General features: G+C 38.5%; 1 protein-coding gene across 4 annotated transcripts; it reads left to right on the top strand.

Moving 5' to 3' along the window:
* The first annotated feature begins 604 nt into the window (after positions 1-604).
* Positions 605-26,554, top strand: EXOC3 (exocyst complex component 3). Of its 4 annotated transcripts, XM_084215553.1 has the most exons (14): positions 605-836; positions 2,790-2,902; positions 3,586-3,770; positions 7,818-8,037; positions 9,764-10,445; positions 14,840-14,957; positions 17,395-17,520; positions 19,039-19,139; positions 19,627-19,737; positions 20,492-20,642; positions 21,351-21,473; positions 23,784-23,945; positions 25,088-25,215; positions 25,668-26,554. In XM_084215553.1, the coding sequence occupies exons 3-14, from the start codon at positions 3,627-3,629 to the stop codon at positions 25,837-25,839; spliced, it is 2,238 nt and encodes a 745-aa protein (XP_084071679.1). In that variant the 5' UTR covers positions 605-836; positions 2,790-2,902; positions 3,586-3,626; the 3' UTR covers positions 25,840-26,554. The 4 variants fall into 4 exon arrangements, with proteins under 4 accessions (XP_084071679.1, XP_084071680.1, XP_084071681.1 ...); XM_084215554.1 differs by lacking the exon at positions 2,790-2,902 and having other exon boundaries at positions 605-780; XM_084215555.1 differs by lacking the exon at positions 2,790-2,902 and having other exon boundaries at positions 19,072-19,139.
* Positions 26,555-26,940: the final 386 nt, after the last annotated feature.

Here is a 26,940-nt window from a genome sequence, read left to right as displayed (position 1 = left end):
ACAGCTTCCCTGAGCCTCAGCGATTGTGCGGTGCCGGGCCAGGGGAGGTCGAGGTGAGGGCTGCACGCCGGCGGCCACAGCACGCTCCCGACACGTCCCTGGGCTGTCTCTGGGCAGGGCGTGAGGAGACAGCCCCACCGCGGGCCGGGTGAGGAGCGCCCCTTCCCCTCCGCCGCGATAGCAGCTTCCACACGGACCCGAAGACACCGCACGAACTGCAGCTTATCCATTTGCATCACGGGATCAGTTAGGCTGGAAAAGACCTCTGAGGTCATCGAGTGCACCCAGGTTGACCCAACACCGCCGTGTCAAGCAGACCATGGCACGGAGCCACATCCAGTCATGTCCTGAACGCCTCCAGGGACGGTGACTCCATCACCTTCCTTTGGCAGCCCATTCCAACCCTTAACAACTCATCCCGTGAAGAAATCACTCCGTGTGCTTCCTTATTTTCTCCCAGACGACACCCACTGCAGTAGGCGACCACTCCAACCCAAAGCTTTAACACCTCACAAGAGTCGCGAAGTTTTTTTTATTGGCATTTTCGTTTGTTTTTTCCACAACGATTTCGGCGACCTTGAACCAGGCCCCAACAGCACACGCTGCACCCCTTAACGGAAAAACTGTTAAAAAACTGTTTAAAAAAAAAAAAATAAAGAAAAGGAAGAGGAGGGGGAGGAGGCGGCGCCGCCGGCAGCGCGGTGCGCATGCGCGGCGGGGCGTGCGCCGGCGCACCGGGGGCTGTCAGCGCCTTCCCGAGCAGGGGCGGCTGCGGCCCCGGTAAGTGCCGGCCGCGCGTCCCGCCCTGCCCGCCCGGTCCCCGCTGCTGCCGGCCGGTGAGCGCCGCCGTGCCGGCCCCTGCCGGGCTGTCGCGGGTTGTAGGGACCCCAGTCTGGCAGTGGGAAGCCGAGGGGGTGGGGGGCAGGATGGGCCAGGGCGATCCGGGGAGCCCGTCGGGGTGGTGGGGCCAAAGGGGGTGCTGGGGGTTCGTCCTGTCCCGGGGCCGCGGCCGAGGGCGAAGGAGCTCGGCGTGCCCACGGGCAGGTCTCCGGCCTTTGCCCGGCACGGACGGGCACCTGCGTCGGTGCGAATGATTCGAGCTGAGCCACTGCTGCCAGGGAGGAGCCGGGCGGGTCCGGGGCTGTCGGCCGGGGCTGCCGCAGCTGCTTCCCTGAGCTCCGTTCGGAGGGCTCGCTGCGTTCCTCTGCAGAGGGGTAGCGGCCTCCCCCTGGAAACCAGTCGTCCCCGCTGGCTCGCCTCTGGAGCGTGAGTCCCCAGGACAAGGGTGCGATTGCAGCTGGAGCCTTCCCGAGTCGGCTCGGGACGCAGTTTTGTTCACTTCTGCCTCTGTTTTGCTCTGAAAATATATGTAGTTTTGACTCACAGCTTCTGTATGAAATTGACGTGGCTTCCTAAAGTTTACTGTTCCTTTTGGGTGGTTCTACAAAAGGCTGTCTGCCTCGACGTGTTAGTTACAGTGTGCTGGCTTCTGATTCTGCTGACGAGGTCTTCTTGATGTGCCTGGGTAGTGGCTGTGTGAGCTAAAGATGTTGTAAGTCTGTGGGATGTATTCAGAGTTTTTAATAAGGGCAGTAATTCAGGATAAAGCTCCCTGCTGCAGAATACCATTTCTGTAGTAAATTCATATTTAAAAGTATCATTTTTAAAAAAATTTAGGTAGACCCCTTATAGCTTGGAGGTGGATTGAACCAAATGAAACTGGAGTATTCATTCCAAAGCACAAGTGATGGAAATAGATCTTGCATGTTTAGATGAAGGGTAAGAAATCAAACATGGTTTGAGTTAACCAGGCCAGTAGTAAAGAAGGACAGGAGCTTACACTGTAGACATAACTCTGGAATAATTCATATTTATGCATGTAGTTCTTGAAGGTACTAGAGATACAGAACTTGAGACATAGACTTAGGGTCTTACAGAGCTCACAGGCAAACCTTGAGTATTCTTTAGCCATGATAAGTTATAAAATTAGGAATTTTGCTAATGCTCTACAGAGTCTCGCTGGGATGTAGTTAACTTTCTCTATAACAGTCTGTATTTTGGGTTTGTGGCAAAAAAAAGCGCTGCTCACACCGCAGTGTTTGGCTATGGCTGAAGGGGGCTTGTATGGTGTGAAGGCTTTCTCTTTTTCCTAATCTGCCCTCCAAGTAGGCTGAGGGTGGGCAGAGATTGAGAGGGCACAGTGGGGACATCTGACCCAAAGAGGCCAAAGGGAAATTCCCTAGTGTATATCAGACCTAGCAATAAAATATGGGGGTTTTGTTTCCAGGGTAGCTATTATTCAAGGATTGGCTGGAGTGTTAGTTTGCCTGAGAGGATTAGTGAGCAATTTTCTTTGCTTTGGTTGTTTCTTAGGGTTTTTTGGGTGCCCACACCCAATGCTTCCTTCATTTATCAATTTTGCTTGTCCCATGAGTTTTCTTGCTTTTGCTCTTTCAGCAAAAAGAAAGAGCACTTTCTTTTTGCGGTGCACTCTGCACAATTCTTTAGATCACTGTTCTGCTGAGATTAAGTGATGTGCTAGATTTATGAATGCAGAATGCTCTGAAAATAGATATCTAATTTCAAGGAATAATATGGGTATGAGAGAGTATGATCTCTGGCTGTGGCAGCAGAACCTGAAATATTCTGTTTGGTTGCAAAGCTAAAGACATAAAATGTTGGAAGTAATTTGGAAGCAACGAGGAGCTCCAGATAGATTCCTCAGAGGTCTGTGGACACCGTGGTATTGTGTCTTTGGTGATGGGATCCTCCCTATTTTCTATTTGTAGCTAACGAAGTTTGAGAGAACAGGTCTGCCTTGATGGACAGCAAATGTTACCTTTTCCCCATACTGGTTTGCCTGCATGTCTTGGCTTCACTAGAAATTCTGCTGGAGACTGAGGTGCGATACTTAAATAATTTTTCCCTATGCCCCTGATGGACTGGACTGATACTGTGAGAAGAACTGAAAACAAGAGTAGGAAATCAAAAAATTATCTATCAGAAGCCTAAATGGAGGTGCTCTATAGTTAAGTCTCTGTGTTTGGAGCTTCCACTGCCTATGTTTCTCCCCAGTTTTGGTAGCAAAATTGACCTATTGCTGCATGAAGGCTGTGGTTCTCTCAACTCCACCCAATTGTAGTTCAGGATGAGTTAGGACTTTTGCTTGAACTTTCTGCAAGATTCCATTATGTTTGTCTTACTCCCCTTTGAACAGGCCAACCTACCCTTGGATTAAATAGACTCTCTTCTTTTAATGAAGATTTGATTGTCTTGTGGTGGTGGGTTTTTTTGGTGGTACTTTGTTTTGTTTTTTTTTTTTTAATTCAAACTTAGAGCAAGGTAAAGTCAGAAACAGCAACGAAAAACATTGCAGGGGAATTAATGAGACTGAGTTAAGTGTCTTTAAATGCAGTTCTTGTAGAATTCCAGTTGCTTCTCTGTAGAATGTGGTTTAATGATGCTTCTGTCAAGTTTCACTGCTTTTATTGCTGAAGTTAATTCTCCAGTTCTTAGCTTTGAAATGTCACATAGCCATTGAATGAAAAAAGTTGGGTTTTTAAAAAATGTTTTATTTCTTTTCAGTCCTGTTAAGTAATGAAGGCATTCTGAGGTCCTAATCAACCATGGAGGAAACAGATAGGGAAGCAGTTGCAACAGCTGTTCAGAGAGTAGCAGGAATGCTCCAGCGTCCTGATCAGCTGGATAAAGTGGAACAGTATCGCAGAAGGGAAGCTCGTAAAAAGGCTTCAGTAGAAGCTCGACTCAAGGTACAGAGTTGTATAATCCTGAGTGTCTGTGGTGTATGAGTGTACTTTCTTTCTTTTTTTTTTTTATTCTGTTTTTTGTTGGGTTTTTTTTTGAATCTGCTTTTTAGCCAGATGGATAGTTTTAAACCAGGGACCAAACTTTGTGTCCAAACCACAAAATCTGTGTCCTGAAGGTAATGCAAACTAACATTGTACATCTTACTAATGTTTTCTTCAAGCATTTCAAGTATTCTTAGGTCCTGTACCTTCTGCAGTTTATTCATGGACAGCTACCCTGCTGTGTAGCCTGTCAGCTAACAAACCTTTTTTTCTTAGTGACTGAATATTTAATTTGTAACAAAAAATTGATGATTGCATCTGAAAAAGGATCAGTTAGGTACCCCTCTGACTTTTACATGGGTTTAGGGAAGATAGCTAAAATACATCACATTTTTGTTCTCTTGTGGAAGTGACCCCATGATTTTGCTTCTCATTCGCATGTGTACATGGGAGTGGTTGCACATTCACACACATGGACTTAGCTTGAAATAGGAGTATGGTCATCCTGTGTTTATTGTCTGTATGTTACTGAGTTTTGTGCTTTCTTCCTTCACTGGTATTTGCCAATAGTTATTTTAGACCGCTGTATTAAGCTGGTGGAGTAGAGTCTTAGAAGTGTTTTGGGAAACATTTTCTCAGGTGAAAGTGGCCGGTAAACACTGTATCCAATGTTATATTCCACATAGTTAGTTTGTCTTATAGGTATTTAATGGCTCTTCCTTCGTGGAAGTCTGTATGAAGTAGAAGAAAACCAGTTTTCTTGCACAGTGAAAAAAATTGATATTTATATATAATGTGCTGTTTATATATAGCCAATTATGTGTTAATTTTTGTAGAATAGAAACATAAATTTTTCTGATGACCTGGACTGGGCTTTTCAGATTTAAGTCAGGAAGCATATAGAGTCTATTAATAATAGATCAGCTGTTTAGTTACTGTGATCTATTTAAAATATATGAGCACAGTCATTTGCCTGGCTGCTTCTGCAGACAGTCATGACTAAACTTTGTAAGTCTTGTAAATGCCTAAATCCACTTTATAGCTATTTTCCCTATTGTTTGCCTTAAGTTAGTTCAGTCATCCATAGGTGGTTGGAAATACCTGTTCAAAAAAGAAGTTCAAAACCCCTTAATCCTCTCAGGATGCATTCCTGACAAAGGCGCTGGTTAGTGATGCAATGGACAGCAGCGCCAATTTTCCCGTGAGAATTACTCTAATGGAAGGGAGCACAGAGAGCATGTAAGAAATACTCATGCTGTGGATTTAAACTGTATCTATGTGTGGTGTGGAAGATGGGGAGACAGACATCAGGATTATCAGCCAGAGGAGTTGCTGACTTCTCAGACTGAATTGATTACTGGTTCATCTGAGTGAATGAACACATGGGAAATCTTTCAGTGTGAACATGTTAGGTGCTTCTTTCTGACTGAGTATGCTGCCATCTTTGTCATCATTTTCTTCAGGTGAATCTAAATATCCTCTCTAAATCCTCTTCTGTATATTTAGTTATATCCATTTCTTATATCCCTTACTGCATTTCTTCCTGTGTAACTCTTAGAGAAAAAAACTGCTTTGAAACATATCAAAGTCATCAGTTTTGTGTATGAGACTGATGGCACTCAGTGAAGCAGTATTTTTGGGGTTCGGTAGCAGAACTCTAAAAGAGTATGTGGAAGAGCACCAGGTAGCATTGTAGACTGATTGTAGGTCATTGGAGATGCTTTTGGGTTCTGGGTAGCCCAGAAGGTAGAAGAGCTGCTTGAAATCTCTTTCAGAGCCTCTAAAATTATAATTGTTGGCAGCCATTTTTGTTTGTGCTCTTACTCAATCTGTGGAAGAATTTCTCTGTGAAGAAATGCTGTATAAATACACATATCCTAGGGAACTTTCTAGGCTGTGGATGTTCCAGAATATAGACATGCATGAGTCCTCTCCCTTTTCATTCTTAGCTGCTGTGCAATCATGGATTTGAGCCATGGGGAGACCAGGAAGCCAGGATTCTGGCTTCACGTTGAAAGCTGTCAATTGAAAAAACATGAAAAGAGAAGTTTTGAGACCTTTTCCCAGAATGGCTTAGTTTTGTTTTCGTTTCTTTAATACAGTGATGGTCAGTCCAATCAAAGATGAATATGTATTCTAGGAAGCAAAGTCTAGGCTTGGACATTCTTTATTCCCTGCCCCATCACCCCATCCCCTGGCCCAGCTGACTGTTTGAAGACAAAGTGAGCATGGATGGATGTCTGGTTTTAGAATTTTCCATGTCCATTTGTGTCAGAGACTGAGATCCCTGACTGTTTCAGTTCAACCTTATCAAGTTTCTGCAAAGGATAAATAGGCAAAAATTGGAATATATAATACTCTGAAGATCTGCCTCAGAAAAAATTATCAAAGCAGAAGTATTGAACATTTAATGATCATGTGATTTTTAAAATACTTTACAGTCAGCTGCAGAAGATTGTATTCGAGTATCCTAATTCTCTCAGTTCCTGTAGAGGAAAAATGTGTTAATGCAGCAGTTCTATAGATAGAAACAGTATAAAAATGCCTTACTACTGCTTAATTGTGCTGAGTCTGCCAGGGAAATACATTTTTATCATTAAAATCAGCATGTTATAATTTGAAAGTACATAAATAATCTTAGTTTAAAAATTACTGCATTTTTCTGGCACTTTTCCAGTACATTTAAAACGCAGTAAATGTTGTTTGCAGTTACCAGGATTTCCTCTTTGGCTTCTAGTGTCCGACAACAAGTTCCACAACTATCCAAGCTTTTGGGCCTTAAAAGTCTGCCAAAAAATGTGTTTTGAGCTTAGGAAGACGATTAATGCCTCATTTTCTTTACTGGTTGCCTCAAGTTCCCGAGTTATGCAGCTGAATTTTCACTGATAGCTTGCTTGTCTTTTGAAGCCTGTTACTTCTAGTTGCATTTTCCAGTCCTCTGATTTCACCTTCATCACATCTTTTTAAAACTATGTATCTAAAAAATGTGCTGTGGATGTGATCTGATTTCTTTCTCTCAGATATGCACTATAATGCATTTTCTGTACAGTGTCTGGACATCTGAATGGTATTCAGGCCTAACAGCCTCTTTGAAGAGTCATTATTTCAAGTCTCACTTGTCACAAGGCATCCATATCAATAACCTGTCTTTATGCCAAAGTAATCTAGTAGTTGTGTTGTTGGTCTGGTCATTGATGTGTCACAGCTTGAAAATTATATTCAGTTTGGGTTTTGTTGCTTGTTTTGACTGAATTGCTTGAAGGGTTTCTTTAGCCTCCAGGAGCATTTGGAGTTTTTTTAAGAACGTTTCAGAATTAAATTTGGGCTTTTTTAGAACGTTTTCTGTTGCAAGTAAGAATTTGTAATTGCAGTAGTAAAATGCTTTTGAGAATCCATACATACCAAACATTCTGATGAAACATCACCTTTCTTTCATATTCCCCTTGGAAATTAATTTATGAAGGAAATGCAGAGAAGTCTCATTCCTTTGATTATGGTTTAATATAGATTACAAAGTTTACAGTCTGTCTCCCTAAGCTCCTATGTTAGTTTGTGGGTAGACTAATTGTATCTAGGTCCTTCAAAACTGGATAGAGCTTCAGAACTTCAAAAAAAATGGTTTGTGGGCACACATGACATTTTGCACACTTCTAGTCAATTATAATATCTGCTTTTCTTTTTTTTTTTTTTTTTTTTGCACCGGAAGGGAAAGAGATAATTATGTTGGCACTGTGATCTTTGTTTGGACACTGATTAAAAAAAGGGATATGTTACATTTACTAACAATTTTGAATATTTCAAAATATTTCTTTCAAAATTTCTAAAAATAATTACTACAGCCATTCTCCAGCTTTTTCCTAGTTTTTTATTGTCTTGTATTAATTGTTTGTATTTTGATAGCAGTGTTTTTCTGCTGAAAATGTTAGATACTGAAATGAAAATTAAATCTTGAGAAATGTTGAAAATATGAAACTTATGAAGAATAATATTTGTCTTTTTATATTTAAGGCAGCAATACAGTCACAGTTAGATGGAGTACGAACAGGTTTAAGCCAACTGCACAATGCACTGAATGATGTGAAGGACATTCAGCAGTCTTTGATAGATGTCAATAAGGACTGGAGACAGAGCATCAACACTATAGAAAACCTCAAGGATGTTAAGGATGCTGTAGTGCAACACAGCCAACTGGCAGCTGCTGTAGAAAATCTCAAGAATATATTTTCAGGTAATCTACTGCTCTTTATGTAATCCATCACATGCTGAAAACACTTCAATATGGTGCTAACAGCTGTAAGGTTGTCAGGTAATGTTGAGAGCTTTAAACTTCACTGGAAAAAAAGAGTTAAGGAAGAATGACCTACACATCACATGCAGGGAAGTAGCTGGTAAACATTTAATATAGATAAAGACTAACTTGTGCTGTAGGAGCTTCTAGTCTGGCCATCACACACAAATCACAAAGAAATTTCTTGCAAGCAATCAGTAGCTGGGATAATATGGTTAGTAAAAAAGACTGAAATACGGAAGCAACAAATACAGAAAGAATATTTGTAACGTTCTGGTGCGTTGCCACCTGAGCTGGACAGCTACAGTGAGCCTGTTGGGTACAAATAGTATGAAATTATTTTGGGAGGTAGAAACATTTTGTACCACTGTACATCTGTGAGGGTTTGCAGAATGAAATAAGATTAATGTAATAAAATGGATACTGTTAAGATAAAGAACATGTGATTACCTGCATCATTTTGTGTAGCTGTGATGGAATGCACACTGCATTCCATCTTGAGTCATGGTGACTTCCTTGCCAGGACTTCTCTACTTATAAATAATTTTAAGTATCTTACCCTTGTAAGAGGGACTGAACCTATCAGACTAATTTGATTTTATTTAAACAGAATTTTCTCTCCTTTTGTCTTCTGATACTAATACACAAAGTGTAGCTGTAAAGCAAAATTGCTTCCCAGCCGTGCCAGGTTGATTACTCTCTGTGTGTACGTAACCTCTACAGTATCAGATACAGTGTGCAACTTAAAGAAAAGTGTTTGCATGCAATGTCTAGCAATTAAAAACAAAGAACAGCAAAATTATGCGTGTTCCAATGTGGAGCTGTTTTGGGGGTGTTGTTTTGTTTTACACAGATGAACGCAACTGAGACAATAAACCTTTTGAGGCTTTCTGAGAGGTTTTCAGTATGAAGCATCTCCCGCTGGAGCTGTTAAACAGTATAGTTGTTTTGCTCAGAGATGATCAAATGTTTTTAAACAAAGTGGTTTTTTATCATGATTGAAAAGACATTTGCACACATGCACACACACACACAGTCATTAGAACTTTTTGTGAGCTGCTAGTTTTATCACTAGCTGCGTTTTTTGCAGTGAGAAATTTTTCTGATGAGATGTTTCAGTTATTCCCCCACAGGATCCTAATCTTCCTCTGTAGGATTCCTCAAATACTGAAAAATAATAGACCAAATATCTTCTAAATATTATAACAGCATAGGTAATTATCCCTAGCCTTCATTTGTGCCTTAAGCCGGCAAAAACTGTTCAAAAAGGAGATAAAACTTGGCATTTGTTGGGTTTATGCAGCCTCAGGTTCAACGAAGTGAGTGACTTTTAGCCTTTTATATAATGTACAAGAAGGCCAGCACTGCAGTTTATTTCACAGACTTTCCGGGATTCATTTATATATTTTTTGGCATCAGGAGGGAGAGAGATAGTTATGTTGGCGCTGTGATCTTTGTTTAGACCCTGATCAAAAATGGATACGTAACATTTACTAACAATTTTTGAATATTTCAAAATTATTTCCTTCAAAATGTCTAACAATAATTACTACAGCCATTCTCCAGCTTTTTTCCTAGTTCTTTTATTGTCTTGTATTAATTGTTTGTGTTTTGATAACATTGTTGTACTGTATGTGATTTTTCTTCATCTTTGCCTGCCTTTCAGTTCCAGAGATAGTCAGGGAGACCCATGACCTGATTGAGCGAGGGGAACTTCTGCAGGCTCACCGGAAACTGATGGACTTGGAGTGTTCTCGTGATGACCTGATGTATGAGCAGTATCGCATGGACAGCAAAAACACACATGACATGAACCTCATCCACACATACTTTGGGGATATGCAGAAACTGTCTGAGGAATTGGCAAAGCAGCTTTGGATGGTGGTTCAAAGATCTCTTGTTACAGTCCGTCGAGATCCAACCTTGCTTGTCTCTGTTGTGAGGATAATTGAGAGGGAGGAGAAAATTGACAGGCGCATGTTAGACAGGAAAAAACAGACTGGATTCATACCTCCTGGCAGACCAAAGAAGTGGAAAGAAAAAATGTTCAATATTTTGGAGAGAACTGTGAGCACACGGATTGAAGGCACTCAGGCAGACACCAGAGAATCTGACAAAATGTGGCTTGTGCGGCATCTCGAAATCATCCGTAAATACGTCCTTGATGACCTGCTCGTGGCCAAGACCCTGCTGGATCAATGCTTTCCTCCACATTATGACATTTTCAACAGGTTGCTAAACATGTACCATCAAGCTTTGGCCACCCGAATGCAAGAACTTGCTGCAGAGGATCTGGAAGCAAATGAGATCGTTAGCCTTCTAAGCTGGGTTTTGAATACATACACTAGGTAAGGCCCCCTTATCCTTTCTGTTAGCAATAGGAGGAGGAATGCAAAGAGGAGACATGCAAAACACAGTTTGTGCTAGTATTTGCATGTCTATTAACACACAATAAGATAAAACAGAAAACGGGTAATATCAAACTATCAAGTTCTTTACTATTCATTACACATTTTGCTTCCTGGAAATTGCTCCTTAAAACTCGTTTGTATTTTATAATTTTGAGTTGCTTAAAATTTTAATGCAGTTAAAGACCTGCAGGAAGCTACAGTCACCTTGTATTTGTGTACCAGTTTGGTGAAATATTGGAAGAACAGGAGACTGAGAACTCGTGTGTGAAACAAAATGTTTGTTGTGGCCACAGCCCCGGAAGATCTGTATGATTATTAACTTTCTATTGTTCTCTTCTACAGGGGGTGGGACTGCTTCAGTTGCCTCATTACTGTTAAATGGAAAGAATGTGGTAACTTCCTTTAGGTTTTCTCTCAAAACTGTGTGATTATTTGTTTATTTAGAAGAATTTCTGCTTACAAGTTGTTTTCTATGACAGTCTTATTCTTATTTTATTTGACTTGTCTAATTTATTGGGTTAACTTAAGCATTGTGGAGGGTTTGTTGCTTTTTTTTTTCATTTTCCAGGTAGAAACAGTTCAAGTGGCAACTCTTTAGTTTTTGCTGGTATGTAGTTACTAGAGCAACTGATTTGTTTGGGAAAAAGTGCTGCTAGCCTTTCTATGGCTCATGACTGTAATCCTGTTCTGAATAGCTGGCATTGACCCAGGTTCTGTGCTGTGTGTACTTTTGATGTCCTCAATTGTTCAGTATCACTCATGGAACAAATTTAGACACTTGATGGGTTTAGAGTATAGTGCCATAAAGCACATAGGTAGGAGATAATACTATTCTGGGGAGTTCTCATTACCAGCTTTTAGGTTTGTGTTCAGTACTCTGTGCTTTACTCTTCACTGCAAAGTCCTCCTGGTTTTTCTTCCCTGCAAGGAATAATCAGGAGCACCCACTTGTGCATACTTAGATACCCATGCAGGGTATAAGAGAGATGCAGCCACTAATAAGCAGCTGAGTTAATTGGCCTTTTCTTCTTTTGAAGGCCAGAGGAATAACTCTACAATGAATGAAAATCAGAGATGTGAGTCCTTCTCATGCATGACCTTGGCAGAAATCCTGCTCTCAGGCTCTTTATTTGTGTCCTGGGGCTTATGTTCCAGTAAGGCAGTTCTTGGTCTTAAAATTGCCCTTCTACCTTCCCCCAGAAAGCAGAGTAGATTGTTACTGAAGCTCTAACTCTGGGTGTTCCATCATTGGAAGGGCAAAGGGAGGGAGCAAAACCAGTGTTACTTGTATTTACAAAGCAAACAAATCTTGCTGAAGCAAGTCATGTGGCTCATAGCACCTGGTGGCTGAGTCTTGTGAAGAAAGGGAAACAGTGAGAGGAGTAGACACACTACAGGATATCTGAGAATGCTCTTCTCCCTGCATATCTGCATAACAAGTGGGATGGAAATTAGAGGAAGTACTTTGAATTAAAAAAATTAAGGCTTTAACTTTCTCTCTTCTCTAAAAAAAAAGCCCAAGAAGGCAGTACAGGATTTATATTCCCGTATGTTACAATAAAAGGTTATAAATAGGATAATTACTGGAAAAGTAATTTCCCAGAGAAGTTGTGGATGCCCCATCCCTGGAAGTGTTAAGGCCTGGTCTAGGGGTGGTATGCCTGCTCATGGCAGGCAGGTTGGAACTAGATGGTCTTTAAGCTCCAACCCAAACCATCTTCTATGAGGTGATTCTATGAGAATTAGCCATTGTGTATTGGGAGTGCACAGTGGGAGAAGAAATCAGCTCAGGTTTCTGGGAAAGTTAAGTTCTCAACAGGGATATTTTCAGAGCTTATCAAATCACAATTGTTGGATGTCTTTTAACAATACAAGAAACAATTCTCCATAGGGGTATGTTTATAATAAACTAAGAATGAGAATGGCATCATGAGAACTCTGAATACTAGAGGGGTAATAAAAATTTATATTGTATTTGCATATTGAAGCTGCACTTCAAATGAGAGAGTACTGGCTGAAGAGAAGCATTGAGGTTTTTTTCCATGTGAAGAATTCATGCACAACTTTTTTTCAGTATTTGCAACATAGGAGTTACAAAAGAACTATGGGGGTTTCTTTATCAGACCATGTCTGTATGGAAGCTGTTTTTAGAAGTATATTCAACTTACAGCTCAGAAATAAAATGATGCTACATGTGGAATAATAGCCTTTAATATTTGAGTGGAGCTTTATTGTGCTAGGTGGGTTTCTCTTCCATGTTTAAGCCAATGAGAGTTGTGAAGACATACTCTTATTATTAAATCTGTACTGGGTTGGGACCAGGACTCTAATCTGTGTTTGAGGAAAATTGTAAGTCTTGTAAGATCCTGATGCTCATATTCATAGTATCATTTTATGAAATACTGATCAAGTGCTGACAAAACTGCTAGGAGTTCACCAGGATTGCTACAAACAGTGGCAACAATGTTCACTTTAAGGAACAGAAGAAGTACTACTATACACATAGCTGGATGCTGTCTCTGGAGCCAGTATCTCTTTTCACTAAATAGAGCAGGATTGGTGGCAGAATAGAAGCTTTCTAAAATGCTGCTTTCCAAATTATGATCAAGTTGAAATTTCATACATAATTGTATTAACCTCTTCTTGAAGGTAACTAACTTCCCAACACTTAGAAGTCTTGTGCCACTTGGAAGAGGGTTGTCTGTCACTTCTTTTCCCCAGGCACTTGGTTGTGACAAACAGGAAAGAGAAAATATGTGTAGGAAGAATCTTTATGTTGTGGGCTAAAGCTTGTAGAAGATTTTGGTCCTTGTTTTGGGGTTTCAGGTGATGTGCCTTCAGAAAAGGTTTATGTCTCTGTAGCCTTGAGAACAGGGATAATGATGTATAATGAGGCTAGAAATATTTTCTAACACGGCACAGCACCATAAACAGCTTCTCACGTTTCCTCTGAATCAACCTAGAGCAGGTCCTGCTATTATGTGTGTTCTTTCTGTAAAGAGCAACAGAATGGAATTCAGTTTTCCGAATGGACTGAGCCACTTAAAATAATTTCAAACTCTTTTCTTACAAGCCAAGAAGATGCTATTAACATAGGATGTTCAGTCACAGTAGCTTTTATGGTTTCAAATGCAAGAATTTTGGTGTTTTAAGTTTGTAGCTGTCGTGGTTTTTTTCAGTGCTTTGGGATTTATTTTTTCCAGGAAGTGGAAGCAACACATGCTGACTCCCTGCATGTACTCAGAGAACAACTTCAATTTGCAGAACTATACAAACTGGATACTTGTTTAGGAATTTAAGTTGCCATGTTTTTATAGTAGCCTCTGCAAATACAGAATTTGTGGTTTGCTTCTGAAAAGCACACTATAAATGGAATGTGAAACAATTTATGTTATTATGATTGAATATATTTCCATCAGCTGTTAATAAAGCACTCTCTGAAGAGTGTGGGTTTGACTTATTGATTTTTTTGAGCATGAAATATTAAGAGTTCTTGCTATGCTGTGCTTTGGCATAGCTTTGGGGTTTTTTTGATTACACAAGCTAGTCATTTTATGATCTTATAGAGATGGAAAATATCACTGTAAAGTATTAATTTTGTATAATCCTTGTCAAAATATTTTGCTTTAGTTTCTTTTAAATCCTATATAATCAAGAACTTATCTTTGCAAGCAATTGCTCTTATACAGTACCCATGAAGTGCACCTTTGATTTGTCTTGGAAGATGCTTTTTCCTCTTAGATTAGCTATATTCTTTGCCAAGACAGGAAGCACAGGTAGCTTTTCTTTTAATATATTTTAGATTTTACGTGGATGTGATACAAGTACCAAAACAGAAGCTCTTTTGAGAATCTGAGGAGAGTAATTCATACTTCTCACTGATCTTCACTGTTCTAAAACTCAAAATGTATAAATTGTCCGTCATCACCTCTGAAATTTAAAAGATACATAAAAATGTCGCCTACAAAGAGCCCACAGGCTGAAGCAGTTGGTTTTTATGTAGTTTCAAGTAATCATTACTTCTTGTACATAAAATTAAGGAATGCGTGAAAAGGTTGTATATTTAAATGTCTGTAGTACTTTTTATTATATCCTAGGCTGTAGCTTTTGCATTCTGTTCTTTCATTCATATAATTTTATTTACATTTCTTGTAAATGCATTTATTGTTGCACTTGTTATTAAAAACTTTTTGAAATGTGTAGGTACTGGAAAATTGCCCTTTACAGTGAACATACAGAAGAAGTTGCATAGTTTTTAGTTTTTAACTTTTTATCTCATTTTTCTTTATTAATATACATTTTTTGTTGTTTTTTTTTCTTTTTTCATTCAGTGCAGAGATGATGGGAAATTCAGAACTGTCTCCTGAAGTGGATGTAAATTCTCTGGATGCTCTGATTTCACAAAATGTGGTAGACCAGCTTCTCAGCAAGTATATGTCAACACTTACTGTGAGTAATAACAGTGCAAAGGCACATTTAGATGAGTTTATATCTTCATTAGTACCTCAGTGCTGCTCCTCCATCAGAGAAAACTGTGACAAATGTGAATGTAACACCTTTGCTTTTATGAAAATGTTCATATCCTATGTGTAAGTTTCTTTATAAAGCCATAATCAGGTTATTTTATATACATAAATCATAACATTTTAAGGAGTAGTTATGCTTTACAGATTATTAATAATAATTTATTAGAAAGGAGGGAATTCCAGTCTTCGTATGCCTAAATCCATAGTGCTGGTATGTTAGCACTCAAAAAGACACTGTAGGCAGTTTGGTGCCCATAGTAGCTACATCAACATTTGATACAGATGTGATCTTTTCAAGGTAATCAGGATGTTCATGTTTGCCAGTTTGATTCTTTTTAACAGCCTTTTTCTGTTCACGCCTGTTAACTGCATGAGTATAATTTCCTTTTGTGGATGCCATTTCAAGTGTATCTTAAATATAAAGGCACTGCTTCTTTGTTATCCCAAGAGTTACTAGAAACTGGTGAATTTCATGGCAAAGCAAGCATTATGTGATTGTCAGATCTACTCATTGCCTCCAAGAGTGAATATTTGGGTAGTTGTAATTTTGGACTTGCTGTTCTTAAATTATCCAATGAATTCCTACTTCTCCTAACTTAAGGAGCTCTGCCAAGCAGAGAAGGGAGATTTCTGTGCTTCTTTGGATATGTCAGCTACTAAAGCATGTCCAGCAACAGCAACTACTTGGACTTTATACTCTTCACAATAATATGAACCAACTCTGTAATAACTCAAGGAAGTTGTCACTAGAGGCTCTGCTTCCCATTAGCCTTCTTAGGACTTTTATGCAAGGTTATTTTTCTGCACTTACCTTTGGGACAAAAAGCACCTTGGTTTGTTTTCTCAAGCTACTTTTGCCTTGACTCAGAAAATGCCTTTGAATTAATTTTGTCCTCACTTAGCATGAAAAAATACACCTATATTGTTTTTTTAGAATTGTTTTTTAAGAATTGTTTTTCCTTACCCACTGAGAAATATTATGTATAGAATATTTTTTATTTTATTTATAGAATGTAAATAAAACAAAGTTGCCGCTCTGTTAAACAGAGTGGCTTTCTTTTTGCTGGTTTTGATTTTTGGCTGTATCTTTCTTTGAAGGCAGAAAACACTGAAACTGTCTATTTGTTTCACTTCTACCTTATTTCTTTTGATGTTGTTTCAAAGTGATTTTAAACACAATGTAACTAGTTCTGTATGGCTAAGTACAAGTAATTGGGACTCTCAACTTAAATACTGAAGTTTACATCAACAAAAATGTCATGAAAAATAAAATGCTAATAGATTTTAACAGATTTCTAGCATATTATTTTTCCAATCACCTTAGCTTGAAAAAAAGTCCTTGTAATTGCTGATATTAAGGTGAAAAAAGTTCCCTGGGCTGCTGGCTTAAAAGATTGTCATGCAATTCATATCTCATTGGAGCAATTCCATGCTTATGAGGAAGAAAGGTAGTGCCTTGTTTTACACAATTGAAGAGGATACTATATGGACTTTTGTGACCTTTCTGTTTGTGCCTACTGGTAATGTGTAATTTTGCATGGTAGGGCACAGTAATATACCTGTAACATGTTGGAAAGATGTATGAACATTTATATTGCTACAAGTTTTAAGCAAATGTGAACAAAGCAGAAAAGAAGCAGAAATCATCAACAAGCAAGACAGAATTCAAAGAATCCAACTATATATTTAGCAAACATGCTGGTCTTTTCTGTTGTGAATAGGTCTGTGATACGTGTCATGCAGAAAACTGGCTTAGTCTCCTTCTAAACCCAGTTGTTCTTAATGTCTGTGTGCTGGGCAGATGGGAGGAGAGCCAGCCATTGTATCCGTCACTGTGTTCTGCAGCATTCCTGTTCCAAGAAACACAACCCATTTAATCTAATCCTGGGGTTCTGTACCCAGCAGTAATGAGCACCAGTTTCCTCAAACTAGGTGTAAAAGGAAGTACAGGCAGATATGTGCACTTTTTCCTACGTTAAGTATTACTCTTATTTTTTCAGCTGGGGAAAAATTCAGTTTGAAACCTAAAGCCTGAACCTTAATAAATTCTTCCAAAATTAGTAAACATGTTGATTCTGACAAACTGACCTATTCTTTGCGTTAGGAGCACTCCCCTTCCAAAATGTGCTGAAGCTTCAAACTACACCACCTGTGTTCCAGTACTAACCTTTGTCCTTGTCAGTGCAAATTTTAATTTGTCTGTTACCTGTATCCTGTAGGAATGGCAAGAGTGGTCAGCATTATCTGTTACTATGCCACTCTTCATTATGGAAATGACTGCTATTCTAGATATTGTCGCAGAGGGTTTTGTTGTGTTAAATTAAATATTTTCTTTCTCTTGTTTGCTTTATTAAATGAAGTCTAACATCATTGGCTGGCTGCGAAAAGCACTGGAGACGGATAAAAAAGACTGGATAAAAGAAACTGAACCAGAAGCAGATCAAGATGGGTACTATCAGACTACACTCCCAGCTATTGTTTTTCAGGTATAAGACAACTTGTTTATACTAGAAAGTCTACAGAAGCAGTACATGGATTTGGAGTAATGGAGGGGAAGCCAAACTTTCTAGAATACTATTGTTTCTGTGTATTTTGAAGTATAGTGGGGTATTTTTTCCTGTAGAGCTGTTAGTTGAAGGGGCTGTTTCTTTGAAGGTTTTTGTTTACCTTTTTTACTTCAATGCTTAAAGACATAATTCTTCTTTATGTGTAGATTAGAAACATATTTTTAGTTGTTATTTGTATTTAGTGAGCTGTTTTTACTTAGGTCTCTTGATGTGAAGCTGTAATATTAGCCCACCAGATGATATGTGACTTATTAGTGCAGTTGTTGTTAATACAGTGCTGAGTTAGGCTGTTTGTTTGTATGGTGCTGAGGTAGTTGGGTGTATATTGGTTACTGTAAATTATTCATTATATACAAGCACCTTAATAATAGAATAAAAAGTTCCACTGAAGGTTGAAGCTGTTGCTGTTTTAAACACTCTTTCAGTTAACATGAATGCCTGTCCAAATTAAAACCAGAAAAGATAAGGCAGTTTCTAAAATACTTAAAAAAAAAAAAAAAAAGCCAGAAAAATACACAAACCTGCACCACCCTCTTGTTGGTAGTGGAAAGTTTTGAAAGTGATCTTTATCAACCAGTAAAATGTCAGCTTATTATGCTCACTTTCTAATTTTTCTTTATTAATATTGTGTTAGGTACCTTCAATGAAAGCTAGATTATCTCTTCTTCCTGCATTTGTTTCCCATTGTATTTTTTTCACACTTTATGCCAGGATTTTTGCTACGTTCTTTCACGTTTGTATTAGTGCCAAGGTTTACTTCATCTAATCATTTTCAGAAAGTGTATGATGTCAAAGAACCTGGTGGCTGATTATTGGCTCTAGTGTCATGCTGAGAAGGACTGCAATGCTGAGATGCATGTAGCAGTGAAATTTTCAAAATCATCTTAGCATAGAAACGGCTCATGTTTCCACCTGGCTTTGTATCCTTTCTTTCTAGTTTGCCTCCTCTCAAACATAGTTGCCTGTAAATCATCTAGATCTTGTACCTGCTTGAGCTTCTAAAGTTTAGAGGCTCCTTTACTTCATTGTTGTGAGCTCACTGCTTTCATATATGGGAGAAGCAAAGGATTTGAGTTGTAGTGTTATTCACTACTAACAGCAGGAGCTGACCCTAGAACTTTGATACACTGTAAAGCCAAAGCACCACTGAATTAAAGAGATTAAATACTGTTTTGCTAAATTAAAAATGCAGCTGTTTTTAGTATCAGGAGAACACTGCAGCATGCATTAATGGTTGTCAGTAATATATTAACTACACTTGTGAAAATAGTGGCTTTTGGTATGGTCAGTGGGCTTGTCTGAGGAAAAAAAAAAAACAAAAAAAAGCATCTGCAGAGCTGGTGCTAGTGAGAGTCTCCAGGACTCCAAGATAGGATTTCTGTCTTTGTTTTACCACTGATAAAGGCCTCTCTTTATAATTAACTATTTTTGTCTTAGATGTTTGAGCAGAATCTTCAGGTGGCTGCTCAGATAAATGAAGATTTGAAAACAAAGGTACTCATTCTATGTCTTCAGCAAATGAATTCATTTCTAACCAGGTAACATAATGTTTAAAATACAAATGCTTTATCCTACCTCAGTCTCTCTTTGTTCCTACAGTTCCAATACTTGTTTTTTTGTTTGGATGTTTGTTTATTTCTTTGTCTTTCTTCTATCGCATTCATGCCAACCAGGCTTTTCTTCTCTTTCCTTTTCTTCCTTTCTTCCCTTCCCCAGTTTCACTGCTGAAGTTCCTCTGTGCTGGTGAGTGGCACTTTCAGGTCCTGTCTGCAAAAAACTCTTAATTTTTTTCTTAATTTCTTTTCTCTCTCAAATTTATACCTCTTTCTGTAAAGGAAGAGAGAAAACACTTTCTTGGCTGGATTCTGCCCAGAAGAGAAGGACTAAACATCACATAAGCAACACACTCTTTATAAAATACTTCTAAATACCTGACAGACCCTTATGAAGCATTTGGTCCTGTGGGTGTATTTGAGTTCTTACAGATTTGTGTCTGTTTCATGCCTTTCCTTGTATGTGTTACAGGTACAAAGACGAAGCACAATTGTATAAAGAAGATCATCTTAAAAATCGTCAGTATCCTCAGTGCTATGTCCAGTACATGATTGCAGTCATCAACAACTGTCAAACCTTCAAGTAAGTCTGCATGTTCTTGCAGTACTGTGAGAAAAACAGCTATTGATATTTCAGTAATACTGCCTCTTCCCAGAACCTTCTCTTCTGTATGCAAAGCCAGTTCAGTTAACCAGTAGTTAACTGAATAAACTTAATAGTAAACTTCATAGTAAACTAATCAGTAGTTTAGCTGACTAAACAAAAGCAACAAATTTAAAGGTAGTGCTGTTTTGAGAGGCAGGTATTGTGACTGCTTTTGCCTTTGGCAAGCCAAGCCATTACCCCTCGCCAATGAAAAACCATGTGTTATCCTAAGCATTTGTTGCCACAGAAACATTTATCTTCAGCTTAGATTTTGAAAAGCTAATTTCAGTTAGTTTTTCTGGGTCCTGTCATCTTTTCTCACCTTCACATCCACCTGTGACCAAGGTGGACTGAAGTGGAGAAAAGTAAAGGCAGACCTTCTGTGAAGAGTATCAGAATGTGGCTCATATTTCAGTGATGAGCAATCCAATTCCTGTTCATCTGTATCTGCTGCCACTTGCAGGTCTACTCATCAACAGCAATTTGCTATCAACACACATATAGTCTACACTGACCACTCCAAAATCATGCTGGAGAATAAATAAAGGCTTCTAAAGCAAGTAGCAGGCATTGTTTCCCCTTGCAAAAATAACTGTCCTGTGTCTTCTTCCATGTGTGTACTCCAAAAATTTAGTAGTACTGCAGTTGTGCATCAGTGGGTGACAAAAGCCTTTTTTTTTTCCTGTCACAGAGAATCCATCATCAGTCTGAAAAGAAAATACTTGAAAAGTGACATGGAAGACACCTTGTCAATCAGTCATGCAAACATGGATGCAACTTTAGACATCATTGCTAAAGAAGGCTGCTCTAGCTTGCTAGATGAAGTCTTCATGGATTTAGAGGTTAGAACTTTTTTCCTCAAAAAGCCCAGAAGTATTATTTAGAAAGAAAAAAATAATTCAGAAATAAGTAGTTGTGGAGCCTTTTCAGTGCTAAATATAGAAAATATATGGTTTTTATATATGGGCTAGCAAAGGGTCAGTAAGTATTGTTCTTCACTGCTATAGTTTGCATGTAGGAGACTGGAAGGTTGCTTAATTAGGTTTCATGGGATGACTTAAGGCAGGTGCTTTCTATATAATTAATATTTTCTAGCAGATGTACTTAGTCTTAGGTTGTTGGGAAACTGGTGCTGATATTTATTTGGCATTGCAGATACAGTTCACCTGTAATTAATATATTTAATTGATTCTAACAGTGGGCCCCTTTCTGTCTGGTAGATTTCCATGTTTAGGCATTCTAGCTTCTTGTATAGAATGCCTCAGGGAAAAAAATACTACTTTAAAGACATTGGGAGTATGGGGAGGGAAACAGGGCAATTAGAGAAACAGCAGGAAATGGTGAAGAGAGGTGTTCTGGGACTTGATAGATTTATAATAAAATTTTGAACTAATATAAATACCTTGAATGGCTTACATGAGGAAGGATGTGGGAGAAGCATAGTTTAGAAATTGACAACACTTAAAATTGTCTCCCATTTTTTAGTAACTGTACTGATCTGATGAAACTCTCAAAAACCTGATCTGATCTCTTCTTTGTCACCTTCTCAGCCCCATCTGAATGAGCTGATGACGAAGAAGTGGCTGATGGGGTCTAATGCAGTGGGGACTATCTGTGTCACTGTAGAGGATTATTTCAACGACTTTGCAAAAATTAAAAAGCCTTACAAAAAGGTAGGTGCAAAATACTTTGTTGATGTACTATGAGCATCATGTTGATTGGGAGTTTCTGAACACTACTTGGAATTCAGAACTGAAATGCAGAAATTGGAATTGATTCATTACTGGAAGGGAACAAATGTTCATCATACTACAGAAATCTGAATCCACTTTTTTTTGTTCACGGGCATATAACACTGTCAAAGACAGATCTAAGTTGTAGTATTCAGTCCAGGAAACTTCTTGGCATGTTACTAGATATTTTTATTACTTTGTACTTTTCTGCCTCTCCTCAGAAGTTTGTACTCAGATAAAATTGGCTCTTTTGAAATTAGTTTTCCTGGTCTGTAATTACTTTTTTAAATAAATGCGCATCAAGTAATTCCTAGTTTTAATATATACCATGAAGCATAGTGAATTTGGTGCTATAAGTGTTAACAAATGCATAGCTATGCTAAAAGTGCTCTTAAAACAGTAAATGTGCTAGGTTAGGATTTTTTTTCCCTCTCGTCTGTCAAAGGATATCTGAATTTCTCTATTGATAGAAACAAGTACAATAATATGGAAGATTAAAGGCAGGTTCGTGTAATAAGACAGTGTTAAATGTTTGTCTAACACTTAGGAACCTAACAGAAGCTAGCAAGATCAGTATTTAGGTGAGGTCTTTGAAGAAGCTTTTAGAAGGTCTTAAAAGAAGTCTCCAAGTCATACAGTTATTCTTTCTTACATTAATTCTCAAAGTAATAATTTAACTGCTCAGAGTTTCTCTGATAACCTTTTAACCTTCAGTATTTGCAGATCCTAGAGGCCTTATTATGTAAGTATATGTATTTTCAGTCCAGAAAAAGTGCACAAAATAAGTTAGGTCAGTTCCAGAATTAGTCGATATCCATGGGACAGCTTTCTTTTCCAGATTTAGTTTGTTACTGTGAGGTACAAGAGCTTGGCATGAGTTTTGAGGTGTTAATACCAATCTCTGCAATCACATATGTTTCACCATGTAGCATTTATTGCCACCTTGTGGGGAAGAAGCTTACAAACAGATTCTTTGGCATTCAACATACCGACTTTTCCACTGTCTCCCAGCACAAAAAAACTCCCATAAAAGATGCCATATGTTCTAGCACAGGCTGGACCACGCTTTTGTTTCCCTGATTTGTCATGGGATTTTTTCAGGTTTTAAAATATTCTTGGATAACTCTGTTTTGAAAGTTCAGTTTTTAAAAGCCATATGAACAGAGCACCACAAAGAAGACTGTAGCCCAGTGGGAAGGAGGGAAAGAGACAGTTCTGTAGCAGAGGAAATCTGGATCTAAGGCATTCTGCTTTGCTGTTTTCCTCGTGTGTAAATTAAATGCTCCACCATACCACTGTTGGCTCTTGTGGAGTGTTCTCAGTTGTAGTGGAGCTGTTCCTCAGTTCCTCTCCAGCAGGATGGGCCATACATGTCAGTCCCCCCACAGTCTGTTCTGTGCAGTTCATTTTCCTATGCGTAACTGGCATCAATTCCACCAATGCAAGAGAAGCCATCCATGAGCAACCACCTAATGCTGGTATTTCTGCAGACTCATAAGAGCAGAACTTGGAATTGCATTTTCTGTGTTCTGGATGAGGGTTGTGACTTCCAGTACTTTGCAATCTGTTGTGTTCTCCCTCTTTTCTTTTTTTTACCCCTTTTTCTCTCTTTCCTGAAACTTTTCATTCAAATTTTGACTGAAGAACGTGTTTCAATAACAACTTGAAACTAAAGTTTAATCATACTACTACAAAAACATGATAAAAAGTTTGTGACTACCTGTTGCCAGCTTTTTCTTAATGGTAAGTAACTTTGCCACCATGCTTAAGGGGAAGAAAAAACACCTGAAGACTTGTAGGATTTAAGGACTCTGCTTACATTCCTGTTGAAAAATAAGCATATGAAGGTTTTGGGGTTTTAGTTTTGTTCTTTATTTCCAAACCTCAGCATTACTTTTGCACCAATACCAGATGCTTTATTCAGGTACCAGTAAATATTTCCCACAAAAAGACAAGTGCAGAACAGCAAATCAGTCAAGGAACATCTGAGAACATGATTGTTCTTTGGTGCTTCTCAAAAAACTGATACATATTATTAAAGATATCTTGGGTTTGTTGCTTCTTGGCTCATCATTAGGGAAGGAGAGATTTTCATTTCTGTTAGCAATGTGAAAATCTAAACCCAGTCAATCTTTTAGCCAAAACTGTATACTGGTGTTTAAGTGCAAATACACAGTTCAAAGCCTAAAAATAATGGCTACATCTGCAGGTATCACTGGCATAACCCACCACCTTTTCCATTTCTTTCAGACAATGACTCTTGAGGCCCATCGGCGAGTCGTTGTGGAATACATCAGAGCAATCATGCTGAAACGCATATCTTTCAAGAATGCAGAAGAGAGAAAAGAGGGTGCAGAAAGAATGATCAAAGAAGCAGAACAGTTCAGATTTTTGTTTAAGAAGCTTGCAGCTGTAAGTATTTGCTTTGGATAGTACTGTTAACTTGGTAATTTACAAAAACCACACATGTTTATTGCTTGGGGGAAATGGCTAGAGTTAAATCTCCATCTCTCCAAAATGTGGAGTGACCTGGGAATATCAAAGATGCCAGCTGAGGGCACAGACAGAGATTCTGAACACACAAGCCAGCTGGTAAAATTCCTGAGCACCAGTTTCTTGTACTTTGTGTTTATACAGCTCTCTGCAGCTGAATATTTGGATGGCCTCCAAGAGCCCTGAATTCATAGTAGTGAGTGAAAGAAAAAAGCAGTTAAAAAAAAAAAAATCTGTCTTTGCTTTTTCTGGCCAGAAGAAAGGCATCAAACAGAAGCCATTACTTATTACCTAAGGAGCATGCAGTGTGTTCATTTGGATCAATAAGACGAGTATGTTGACCCCATTTAAAGTCCAGTAGAAATAGAAAAGACAGGCTAAAAAAGGTATTTGAAAATCAATGTACAAGACAGGCCTTAAAGTTTTAACTGCATAAGGAACAGGGATCTTATCTCCTACGGCCAACGGATGACAAAATGCAAAAAGAATGCACAGAAATATAAAGCCTGAAAAATTGGGGTAGTTGATGGAAAAAGTTGTGGAATAAAGGAAACAAACCATACCCGATTGGCAGAACCAGATCACCTTGAATTAAGAATACTAAAATAGTTCAGAGTTTAAATAGATACAGTTCAATCAATCTGTTGCTGAAAGCTGCTTTGGTGGCCAGATGACTTGAAGGAATCTAATAGAGGGCCAGTTTTGAAGCAATGTTTCAGAAGAGATCTGGCTTTCATGTCAGTTATTCCTAATGTTTATGCTCATAATTACCCAAAGTTGAAGACTAGAATGTACCACGATGTGGATAAATACAACATATTGTTTGTAGGACACTACTTTCTTCGCTGATATTCTCAGAGTAGGTCTCTGAAGAACGGGGAGAGAAAAGGATTATGGTGACAATTCACAAATATTTGGTTTTTTTAATGTCTGAAAATACAGCTTTTTGGGAAATTCAAGGGCATTGTCAGACAAAATACTAATTAAAGGATTATTTGTAGATTTGAGGAATATTGCTATTGTTTTGGGACATTTTTAATATTTTTTGTTTACTTTTGCAGGGCTCTGGAGAGGACACTGAAGGACTCTGTGACATCATTGAAGCCATTGCAGAGGTTATCAAGCTGACCGATCCTTCACTGCTCTATCTGGAAGTTTCAACTTTAGTCAGTAAATACCCAGATATCAGGTAATTCTCTTTGCCCTCAGATTTGATATAGAGATAGATGACATCACAATTTCCTTGGGGTTTGGGCAAATTTTGAAATTTAAAACAGTGTGTAAATGTGTTCATATTTTTCATATTTTAGAATGTAACCACTTTCTTGTGGACAGTAATGCTAATATGCAATGTATGTGAGCTGGACTAGAAGTTACAACTACTGAAGTAGTGCAGAGGAATACTAAAAATACTTCAGCTGTGTGTGTTGGGAGGATGAAATAGGTTTTAGAGTCCTAAAAGCAGCCAAAACTGTGCTTTATATTGAACAGATAAAACCGGTTCTGAGTAAGTGGAGATCTGATTAAGAATAAAATAGTACCTGAAACGGAGTGAAAGAATTGCCAATTAAGTGCTGTTTTTGACAAAATCTTTCCTGTGCAAAGCCTCCTAATGCCAGTTTTACCCTTTTCCTTTGGCAGGGATGATCACATTGCAGCTTTGCTGACAGTGAGAGGCGATGCCAGCAGAGATATGAAGCAGACTATCATTGAAACTTTGGATCAAGGTCCAAGCCAACCCAATCCAAACTATGTGCCAATTTTTAAAGAAATTACAGTTCCTACTCTCACTGTGCCAAAACTTCTGAAGTAATTGACAACTCTGTGTTTGTGTGTCATTACTGCTCTGGGATCAACGGGTTTGAAATATTTGTGGGCAAATTTGGCAACGCTATTTTGAGTGAAGTTCAATATACATTGATACTTGCTAGGCATATTTCTTTCTGAAGACTTGGACATGAGGAAATGCAAGATACATGAAAAAAGGATTAAAGGTCATGTTTGAAGAATGAAGCTTTTAATGGCATGGTTTGTTTTTTTTTTTAATTGACCCATTTGTCACAGCTGGTTTTGCTGTCAGCAAAAACATTTTTCTTGTGGAATATGTTTGCACAGTGCACTGCAATGCTATATAAAGATATTTATACCAAAACCTGTAGAGCTGTATTAGTGCTGGATATACTAACATACATCACTTACAATGCCTAAGCAGACTCCTTTAGAGCTGTCTTTATATGGCACTGCATTCAGTGTTAATGTCAATCCACTTTCACATTATATTTTGTGTATGTACTTACTTTGGTGTAAAATAGTTTATTGCAGAAAACTTAATTATGAAATCAGTTTCTTTTCTTAAAGGACTGATTGAAATTGCTACAGTGCAATTTGATTATAGGTTGAATAAATAAATAAAGACATAAGGTACAATTTTTTCACTGATTCACTAAAAACAGCACATAAAGCACACCAATTCAATAAAATGTTAAACCATTTCTATGTTCAGCTATGATTCTTAGCATCCTTGTAGATTTACAGAGCATGTAAATCTTTTTTGTTGTTTTAAGTGTGAATAAAAATTGGATTTAATAGTTTTCTGAAAACACAAACTACTGGGTTTTATTTCCACAGTATTTTCAAATTAATTTAATTATAAAACAGTACTAGACAATTGTGGATTCAAAATTCCTTGATGAAGGACATATTTAAGGCATTATCTCTTAGTTCCTGACCAGAGCTGTCAGAGGTAAGCACAAGGAAGACGAGTTATGTTGTGTTAATTCAGCATTGTGGACTGTGTGTACCTAATGCCTTTGGCCTGTGGCCACGCAGGCTTTGTGCCATTCCAGCCCTGTCCCCAGCTCCTCTGTACCCCTGAGGAGGTATGTACAGGTCAGCAGTTTGGGTAAAGGATAGA

The sequence above is a fragment of the Fringilla coelebs genome, assembly GCF_963513975.1.
Source record: "Fringilla coelebs genome assembly, chromosome: 1".
Taxonomy (NCBI): domain Eukaryota; kingdom Metazoa; phylum Chordata; class Aves; order Passeriformes; family Fringillidae; genus Fringilla; species Fringilla coelebs.
Note: the sequence above shows the minus strand (reverse complement) of the source record. Positions and strands in the feature narration are given on the sequence as shown.